This window comes from Populus trichocarpa, chromosome 3 (assembly GCF_000002775.5).
Source record: "Populus trichocarpa isolate Nisqually-1 chromosome 3, P.trichocarpa_v4.1, whole genome shotgun sequence".
Lineage (NCBI taxonomy): Eukaryota > Viridiplantae > Streptophyta > Magnoliopsida > Malpighiales > Salicaceae > Populus > Populus trichocarpa.
Window position 1 is genome coordinate 586,095 of NC_037287.2, and position 10,907 is coordinate 597,001.

Genomic DNA, 10,907 nt, shown 5'->3' on the forward strand with positions numbered 1-10,907 from the left:
AAGTGTAGAAATGATAATTAGTATGCCCTTAAAAGAAAAAATAGAAATTGACGATGTATATAAAGGTGTGGTATTATACATTGAGGGGGCGGAATTGAGGGTGAACCTTATGCCATTAAAATTATATGACTTTGATTTGATTCTGGGTATAGATTGGTTGAGTAGACATAAAGCACAAGTGGATTGCTTTACTAAAATTATGGTTATCCAAGTGGAGGGTGAGAAAAGGGTAGTATTTAGGGGAAAGAGAATGGTGGTCTTAAATTCTATAATTTCAGATATGATGGCCGAGAAATTGATTAGGAAATGGTGCCCTATATAGTTGTCTCATGTAAAAGAATCAAATAAAGGAAGCATAAAATTAGCGGATATTCTTATTATAAGAGAATTTCCGGATATGTTTTTGAAAGAGTTACCTGGGCTACCTCCAATTAGGGAGATTGAAGTTTCCATTGAAACCCTTCAAGGGGTCAACCCTATAGCACAATCCTCTTATAAGATGGCCCTCATAGAACCAGCTGAACTGAAGATCCAACTTCAGCAATTGTTGGACAAAGGATTCATACGGCCAAACAACTCGTCTTGGGGAGCCCCGATATTATTTGTGAAGAAAAAAGGTGGCACATTTCGGTTGTGTATAGACTATCGTCAGCTGAATAAAGTGACGATAAAGAACAAGTACCCATTACTACGAATAGGTGACTTGTTTGATCAGTTGAATGGTGTGATGGTGTTTTCTAAGATAGATTTGAGGTCGGGGTACCATCAGTTAAGAATAAAAAAAATAGGACATATAAAAAACTACCTTTAAGACCCGTTACGGGCATTATGAATTTTTAGTGATGCCGTTTGGGTTGACAAACACCACCGTAATATTATGAACTTGATGAATCGGGTGTTTTGGCTTTATCTAGATAAATGTGTGGTGGTGTTTATTGATGATATATTAGTATATTCTAGCTCTTATTTAGAACACGAGCAACACTTGAGGAAAGTGTCGGAAACATTGAAGGAGAATAAACTATATGCAAAGCGGGATAAATGTGACTTTTGGCTCAAAGTAGTATTTTTAAGGCATGTTATCTCCACGGGAGGAATATTTATGGATTCAGGAAAAGTAGAGGTTGTTTTAAAATGGGAGAGACTTATAAATATGACATAGATTTAGAGTTTCCTGGGCCTTGTGGGGTATTATAGGAGATTTATCAAAGGTTTTTCTACAATAGCATCACCTTTGACCAAGTTAACCCGTAAGGAAGTAAAGTTTATTTGGTCGAAGGAATGTGAGGAGAGTTTCCAGGAGTTGAAAGAGAGACTCACCTCCGCCCCGGTCTTGACTCTTTCTTCGAGAACAGAGGGGTTCGTGGTATACAATGATGCTTCGAAGAGAGGTCTGGTATGTGTGTTAATGCAACACGAGAAAGTGATCATCTATACTCCCAGACAACTGAAGCCACATGAAATGAACTACCTAGTCCATAACTTAGAACTTGAGACAGTAGTATTTACCTTACGAGTATGGAGACATTACCTATATGGGACGCAAGTTCAGATTTTTATTGATCATAAGAGTTTGAAGTATCTAATGTCATAAAAAGAGTTAAACATGGCAAAGGAGATGGGTGGAATTGATAAAGGATTATGATTGTGTGATTGATTATCATTCGGGTAAGGCCAATGTGGTAGCAGATGCTTTGAGCAGGAAGGAGAAAGTGGTGGTTGATGATTTGGGGAATAAAGAACAAAAAAGTTTAATAGAGTTGAAAAAGATGGGTTTGCAGCTAAGTGTGGGTCCAGAAGGGTTAATACTAGCTCAAGTAAAAATTCGATCGATGCTTCGAGATAAAATCCTGGAAGCTCAGCTGGCGGACGAGAGAGTAGGAAAAATCAAGGAACAGATAAATCGGGGCATAGAGATACCTTTTCAAATTTTGCCAAAAGGATTGGTGGCAATGGACAAATTGGTTTACTTACCCAATAATAAGTTACTAAAGGATGAAATCTTGAAAGAAACTCATGAATCTCGATTTACAACTCACCCCGGGAGCACCAAGATGTACTGGGATTTAAAGGAATATTACTAGTGACCGAACATGAAAGGAGAGATACAGAATGTGTCAAGATGTGGGATGTGCTAGCAAGTGAAGATAGAGCATCAGTGGCCACACAAGATTAATATTATTATTGATATTATAAATATTATTAAATTTGAAATAAATATTATTACTATCGAAAAAACATTGATTTGATTTGAAGGGTAAAATCAATTGGTGGTGTTGTTGTTATTGTTGTTATTACTACTAACTTGGGTTTGACATCTCCTTCCAGACCCAAGAAACTTAGGTCTGGAATGGGGCGTCTGACCTAAGTTGCTTGGGTGTGGTAGAGGCGTAGACCCAAGTCCCTTGGGTCTTATAACCCTGTCTGGCCCAAAACTCTAGGGTCCGGCGACGGACCCAAAGATATTGGGTCCGACGTCAAGAACTAAGGCTCTTTGGTCTAGCATCCGGACCCAAGGCTCTTGGGTTCGGCGTTGCAGCAAGACCCAAGGCTCTTGGATCTAGCATTTAAGAAGGACCCAAAGTTCTTGGACCTGGTGTTGCAACCAAACCCGCTTAAACTTGAGTAAGTTTAATATTATTATTAATATTAAAAATTTTATTATTTGTATTATAAATATTGTTATTTTTATAATAATTAATATATTTGTAAAAAATATCATTAATATTGAAAAACAACTATAGATTTGATTTGAAGAGTAAAATTATTATTATTATTATTATTATTATTATTAAATTTGAAAAAAAAATTATTACTATCAAATAAAAACAATAAATTTTATTTAAAGGGATTAAAAACTATAAAAACTTGGGTCAGATAAATTTAATATTATTATTAATTTTATAAATATTATTAAATTCATTAATATTATTAAATTTGAAATAAATTTTATTACTATAAAAAAAACATTTATTTAATTTGAAGGATAAAAACATTAATTTAATTTGAAGGATAAAATCAATTATTATTATTATTAACTTGAATCTGACATCCTCTTACAGACTTAAGAAACTTGGGACTGGAAAGAGACTCCTGACCCAAGTTGTTTGAGAGTGGCAGGAGCGCAGATTTAAGTCCCTTGTATAACAACCTCAATTATATAAACTCAAATTATATTACATATATTCGTAGTTACTAATATATATATATATATATATATATATATATATATATATATATATATATATATATATATATTACTGAAATTTTAGCAAAGTTTCTTTGCTTTCTTTTGATACCAAGTTATCGACTTAATTATTTCTCAACCTGTAATATCAATCACAATATTCATCCCATCATTTGAACTTTCAAAACTCAAGCATATATCAATATCTCATTTTTTATTTTCTATAGAACAATTTTTAAAAGCTAATTAATTCATAGCATGCATGACCTTTTTTTTAAAAGAAAGGTAATTGTTTTCAAAATATGTATACAATCAACCATAATTCAACTTACTAATAATAACAACATCATAAAATTACATCATACATGAGTTAATAAGTTAAACATTACGATTCTTAAACATAAAAGTGTATTACAACAAAATATTAGTTATTCTAATTACATCAATCTCTTAACAAAAAATTATTTATCCATGCATCTACTTTCCGGTTTGAGGGTGCGATGTACCTAAAAACATGATCACATTAAACATGATTAAAATTACACATTTCAACAAATAATTGATTAAGGACTAACTATTAATGTACATTGAAGTAATTCTCGCATCATTGAATGAATTATCATATAAAATATTTTAGTAATTTAATAATTTCATAAATTATTTTCTAGATAAAGAGATAAATTTACAGAAAATACCAAGAGTATCTCCAACAAACCCATATATTTAACTTCAATTTAAATCGATTAAATTTTACAATTTATCTATTACACCGAGTAATTATTCTATTAACTCATAAGTTAATTCTCTTAACATGTCTATTCATCAGAACGTTATTTTCAATAACCAGAAAATAATCTTCTTGACTCATCAATTCAACAAAGCATTATTTCTAGTAACCAGGAAATAATCTCCTCGACTCGCCCATTCAACAGGGCATTATTTTGTCTCCCTTTTTTCTTTTTTTTTTTACTTTATACTAAAATTACAATCTACGAATATTTCTTTTACTATCATTTAAAAATAGGCTATTTAATTACTTTAAGGTGTCGAACACCTACCTAGCGTCTGTGCGCGTGAAGAGGTCCCTTGTTGCTAATTAGGTCCTGCAGCCTTCTCTGTACCAACACAATTACTACATCATTGTTCATTCATTTGAACCGATAAAATTATAATAACAATTACATATTTATTGATTAAATCCAACATCCTTAATTAAGTTTAATTAAACTTTTAATTCAAGGAGGATAAAACCCCATTTTAAATTATTTATTCATTTCATTTTTATTTTTATTTTTACAAAATTCATTATTCAATTTAACCTATCAACATCAATTATCTTCAATTTGGCAAGATTTCTCAATAATATTATCAAAACTCAATTTTCTAATTTTCTTCTTCTTTTAGCTGAAATTAACCTAAGGAAGAAAGTGGAGGTTTTTCTTTTCTCTTTGAAAAATTCTTACTCATTTCACATAATAACAATTATAAACCTATATCTTCCCACATTTTCCAAACAATTATATTAAAATCTTAAATCTCATAAATTTTTCCTCTTTTGGCTTAAAGTTCAATAAAAAAAGGGAAAATAATTTTGTTCCGTTTATTTAAAATTAAACACTTACTCAATCATAATTCATTCCTTCTAACATGGTTCAATCATAATTTGCATTATTTTCATAATTTATAACATAAACCTACAATTTTACATAATTTTTCTTTTTTGGCTAAAAGTTCAATCAAAAAGGGGAAAATAATTTTGTTCCTTTTATTTAAAGTTAAACACTTACCCAATCATAATTCATTCCTTCTAACATGGTTCAATCATAATTTGCATTATTTTGATAATTTATAACATAAACCTATAATTTTACATAATCATAATTTTACATAATTACAATTTTACACAATCCTTCATCAAACATAAAATTAGAGGAATAAATCACTTGCAACATGTTATTTACTTCACTTTGATAAGGATTTAAGGAAAGAATACAAGAAAAATCAAGTTTTCTTCTCCTCCCTCTTCAAACCCTAGCTTGAATTTCTTCTTCCAAAGCACTCACTACCTTAAAATCACCTTCTCTTGATGTTTAATTTAGTTAATCACTCTAATTACTCACTTTTATTGATGAAATCAACAAGAACTTGAGTAGAAAAATCACACAATTTATCCCTCTTTCTTTATTTCAAACTATCGACCAAGAGAAAAAAAATAGAGCATTTATAGTCTAGTTTTTTTATATATTTACAGATTGACCCTCATTAACTCTTATTTCTATTTTTGTCCCTCAATTCTTCTTTTTACTTAATTTACACCATAATACCTTATCTTTTATTCGATTGTATCCATTTACAATACTTGAAATTCTTTTGTTTAATTTATTCAGTATTTTATTTATTTTATTCAGATTATAATTTATCAAGTTTTCACACATTGGGTCTTTCAGCTTCGCTTAGCCCAAGACACTTGGGTCAGGTGTCCGGACCCAAGGCAAATGGGTACACATCAAGACCCAATGCTAATGGGTCCGACATTCTGACCCAAGTCTAATGGGTACAACATTGTAGCCAGATCTAAAGCTCTTTCTTGCGTTTAACATTTAAGAGGGGCACAAAGCTCTTAGATCTGGTGTTATAGTCAGACCCACTTAAACTTAAGTAAGTTTAATATTATTATTAATATTAAAAATATTATTATTTGTATTATAAATATTATTATTCTTATTAAAATTAATATTATTAATAAAATAATTAATTAATTTAAAAACAATATTATTAATATTCGAAAACAACATTTCATTTGAAGGATAAAATTTAAAATTATTATTATTATTATTATTATTATTATCATCATCATTAATAAATTTGAAAAAAATATTATTATTATAAAAAAACTATAAATTATTTTAAAAAAATTTAAAAAAATATATATGAACTTGAACTAGATAAATTATATATTATTATTAATAATATTATAAATATTATTATTGGATATGATATTGTAGCTGACCCAACACTCTTGTACATAATAATATTATAGCCACATCCAATGTTTTTTTGGTTCTAACCACAACGGAGGCCCAAAAACATTGAATCTTAGATTTTTTAAAAACAATTTTATGAAAAAAAAGATTTACCCGTGAGATAGCATAGACAACCAGGCTAAATTCCGCAGCCTTCAAAAACCCTAATAGTAGTTCCCATCTCGCTTGCTCGCTCTTTCTCACTTGCCTCTCGTCGCCTCTTTCAGCTCTAGCGCTTAACGCCTGTACGCGCATCTCTCTCTCCCTTCCTCCCTCTTCACCGACACACACTCACGGATATCGGTCTTTTCCTGTAAAATATAAGAATCTTACTGTCACTCTTTAACTCTGTAATTGTTGTTTTCAGATCTGAAATCGGAGCTTCTCATTTCCTTTTTCAGCCATGGCTCTCGTAAGTTCTTCTTGGCCCACTATGTGTGTTATGGAAATCGTGTGTGCAATTGCATGCTGACACTTGATTTGTTGTTTTGGGTTTAGATATTGCATGCTGGCAAGACAAACAAAAATGCATACAAGACACTGATAGCTGCAGAATACTCTGGTGTGGATGTCAAGCTTGCTGAGAATTTCGAGATGCGTGTTACCAACAAGACTCCTGAGTTTCTCAAAATGAACCCAATTGGAAAGGTGTGATTTTTTATGTTAACCCAGTTGGAATTTTGAGATGTGTGTTATCAAAAAATTGTTTTTTATTTGATTTGATTTCTTTTAGATTTGTAAAAGAGATTTGTTAATGGTCTTTTAGGTCCCTGTCTTGGAGACTCCTGAAGGTCCCGTGTTTGAGAGCAATGCGATTGCACGTTATGGTAAAAGACTTTATGCTTGATTCGCAATGTGCTAAGTGGTATAGATTATTATAGATGATAACTGTAATGGATTTTGTACTTGCTCTTGCAGTTACTCGCCTGAAGGCTGACAATCATCTATATGGTTCATCGTTGATTGAATATGTAAGATATTTTTGTAATGGTGAAATCTTTTTTTGAACCATGCTCAAATATCTGTTTACTTGAACCTAAAGAAAGTTGCTCCTGTTTGCACCATTTATGTTATGCTAATCTTTTTGATATTTTTTGTGATCCTTAGGCCCGTATTGAGCAGTGGATAGATTTTGCGGCAACAGAGATTGATGCCGGTATTTCAAAATGGCTTTATCCTAGATTGGGATATCAACCGTACCTTCCTCCAGTAAGTTGTCTATTTTTTTGTGCTACATGTCTTAGAACTCTTCAATTTTTTGTTTATTCTGTAATAAAAAGCTATATTTCATGGTTCCCTTGTATGCTAGTTCTGCTTTTCATAATATTGTTGCTGGCCCATTAATGTATACATTTTATGGATGTTTCTTTATGAAGGCTGAGGAGGCTTCGATTTTTGCATTGAAGAGAGCACTGGGTGCCCTGAACCTGCATCTTACCTCAAACACCTACTTGGTTGGGCACTCTGTGACTCTTGCTGACATCATCATGACATGCAATCTTCACACAGGATTTTCATATGTCATGACCAAGAGCTTTACCTCAGAGTTCCCTCATGTTGAGAGATACTTCTGGACCATGGTTAATCAACCAAATGTCAAGAAGGTGGTGGGTGAAGTTAAGCAGGCTGAATCAGTTTTGCCAGTTACTAAGAAACCTTCCCAGCCAAAAGAACCTGCTAAATCAAAGCCCAAGGATGAACCAAGAAAAGAAGTCAAGGAAAAAGAGCCAGCAAAGCCCAAAGCTGAACCTGCTGCAGAAGAGGAAGAAGCACCAAAGCCGAAACCCAAAAATCCTCTTGATTTGCTGCCTCCAAGCAAGATGATATTGGATGATTGGAAGAGGCTCTACTCTAACACCAAGACTAACTTTCGTGAGGTTGCTATCAAAGGTACTTTTGCCCTTTTCTTTTCACCCTTTCCTGTTCTCTTACTTTGAGCAGTGGAATCTGCTCTTTTCAAATAGCCTTATATATATATATTTCTGGGAAAAAGTATCAGGGAAGATTCAGAATGCGTTTTTTTTTTTTCAAAACTGAAATTTTTTTATTGACATTAATTTTCTGTTGACTCTTGGGTGGTGCTAGTTTTTCTTCCCCTAAAAGGACTTGGTTTCTATTTTCTTAACACGTGGTAAATCTGGATTTGTTTTGTTATTAATGGAGCTATGGTCTGTCAACTTTAACTTCTATTGTAGGATCATGGGAAATCTGGATTTGTTTTATTGTTATTAATGGAGTTATTGTCTGTCATCTTTTACTTCTATTGTAGGATCAAGGGAAATCTGGATTTGTTTTATTGTTATTAATGGATCTATTGTCTGTCATCTATAACTTCTACTGTAGGATTCTGGGAAATGTATGATCCCGAGGGATACTCCCTGTGGTTCTGTGACTACAAGTACAATGATGAGAATACCGTGTCATTTGTCACTCTGAACAAGGTCGGTGGATTTCTTCAAAGGATGGATCTGGCTCGCAAGTATGCATTTGGGAAGATGCTTGTAATCGGCTCAGAGCCTCCATTCAAGGTCAAGGGGCTGTGGCTTTTCCGGGGGCAAGAAATTCCTCAGTTTGTCATTGATGAGTGCTATGATATGGAGCTGTATGAATGGACCAAGGTTGACATCTCAGACGAAGCTCAAAAGGAGCGCGTCAGTCAGATGATCGAAGATTACGAGCCTTTTGAGGGGGATGCCCTTTTGGATGCCAAGTGCTTCAAGTGAAACAATTGTAATCAGTCAAGGCCATGTTTGTGGCCGCAACCCTTTTTTGGTAGTGAGTTTGTCTCTTGTTTCAGACATCCTGAAGTCTAGACATTTAATGATTTGGACAATATAGTGTTAAAGTTTTTTTTTTTGCATTTTCCCTTCTCGAAGATACCTGCTAGTTTGCTGCTGGCATTTTTTTTGCCTCTGATTACTAGGGCACTTGATTTAACCTCTCGCGCTCAGTTTTTGGGGTCATTTCGGCTCCATCTTCCTGAGTTCTGATTGATAGGGCAAAAGGTGTTTAATTTACCGTTATATGATTTGTGTAAGATGGATAGATATATGATTTCTATGATGAATTTGATGTGCTAACGAATTTAGCAAATTAAAAATATGGATAATTTAGCATTATATATGTATATCTTGTGAACCCCTGGTTGGAATTATGAGAATAGCCCAAATTAAAAAAGAAAATTGGGCAAATAAAAAACATAAAAGTTTAAGTGGGGTCAAGTTTTAATTATGAAAAGCTCAGGGCAAGAGTATAATAAAATTTCCTTCAAAGTTCTCGTATTTAAGAGGTGAGAAACTTGAGTTTACATAATGAAATATTACATTATAGATGAAATATACAAGATAGTGAAATATTACATTATAGTTGTAAAGACAAGATAGAGATTTGACTTCGAATGGAAAATTGTTTAAATTGATGATATTGTGTTTCAATTATGTTTTTTTTATCATGAAATATGGTTGGGTAATAACTAAATTATAAACTTTACAAAAAAATAAAAAGAAATTGAAACTGAAATTACCATTAAGAGAAACAGTAATTTACTATTATTTGATTTGGTCGACTAATTGATTGCGCCAAAGATGAACTAATCAATCATTATAACTGATAATGAATTAGCATCATTATAAAAGAAAATTGGGATATAAGTTTGTAATAGTATTTATATTGTAATAATGATTAAGTTGAAAGAAATCAATTTAGATTATATTATGTGAATTGAACATTGAATGAAAAATGATATGATATACATGATATATAAGAGGTCGTACGAGCTTTACACCAATAAAGAGTTATATCTAGAGTTCAGACAACGAGTAAGTTCATACCACCTCAATATTCTAGTATTAAGATAAATAATTTCAATTTCACCGAATATGCCTTGTTTTATCTTAGTATTGTTGTGAATAAAACTAGTTTTCTAATAATAAAATTAGTGTCTCGTAATGGGTGAAGGAATTAGTTTCTTGATAATAAAACTATTGCCCGGTGATAGGTGAAGAAATCAGTTTTCCAATAATGAAACTACTACCTAATAATAAACAAAGGAACTGGCTTTCCATTGTTGGGGCTAGACCTCGGTAATGAAGCTAAACACCCAAAAAAGAGGAGATTATGTCCAATAGTAGACTAGAAGCATTCAATCAACGATGACCAAGACATGTGACTTATCATGATAGTTTAATAAAATATAAAGAGAAAATTGATAGAAAATAATCTATTAAGATCAAATGTACTATTAATTTCATTTATCTCGCAACCTTGTATAGAATGAGTAGATGAAAAAGAATTTTTTTTTTTGTTAATTAATGAAGATTAAATCTTTATTACATGTTAATCCTTTTGTAATGAAAAAGATTGTATGTAATTAATGTAAAAAATGTAATCCTTGTACTATTCTGTTAAGGATTTACCAATAAACTTTTATGATGTTATGTTTCATTTAGTGCTTTAGAATTTAGAATTTAAATCATATAAAATTATATTTTGCCTTGTAATTATTTATTAATCGTGGAATTTAAATAATGAGACATGAGATAATTCCATGATATTTGGATTGTAATCATAGTGAAAAAGTTAAAGATAGCTTGATAAAATTCAAGGGTAAAGGAAAATCTAGATAAGATTTGGATATGATAATGCAATAAAATCAAGAAATTAAGTATCATGTTGAAAGTTCATAGCTAAACATAGAT

At 31.8% G+C, this 10,907-nt stretch overlaps 1 protein-coding gene across 1 annotated transcript; it reads left to right on the forward strand.

Moving 5' to 3' along the window:
* The first annotated feature begins 6,295 nt into the window (after positions 1-6,295).
* Positions 6,296-9,065, forward strand: LOC18111142 (elongation factor 1-gamma). Its single transcript, XM_006389437.3, has 8 exons — positions 6,296-6,455; positions 6,578-6,622; positions 6,709-6,858; positions 6,977-7,037; positions 7,129-7,181; positions 7,318-7,419; positions 7,587-8,100; positions 8,554-9,065. The coding sequence occupies exons 2-8, from the start codon at positions 6,614-6,616 to the stop codon at positions 8,931-8,933; spliced, it is 1,269 nt and encodes a 422-aa protein (XP_006389499.3). The 5' UTR covers positions 6,296-6,455; positions 6,578-6,613; the 3' UTR covers positions 8,934-9,065.
* Positions 9,066-10,907: the final 1,842 nt, after the last annotated feature.

What these genes read in the sequence shown, in the direction of transcription:
- LOC18111142 (XM_006389437.3), top strand. An exon ending in CAATGCGATTGCACGTTATG is followed by an intron (nt 7,038 to 7,128) that starts GTAAAAGACTTT and finishes TTGCTCTTGCAG; the next exon opens with TTACTCGCCTGAAGGCTGAC. An exon ending in GTTCATCGTTGATTGAATAT is followed by an intron (nt 7,182 to 7,317) that starts GTAAGATATTTT and finishes TGTGATCCTTAG; the next exon opens with GCCCGTATTGAGCAGTGGAT.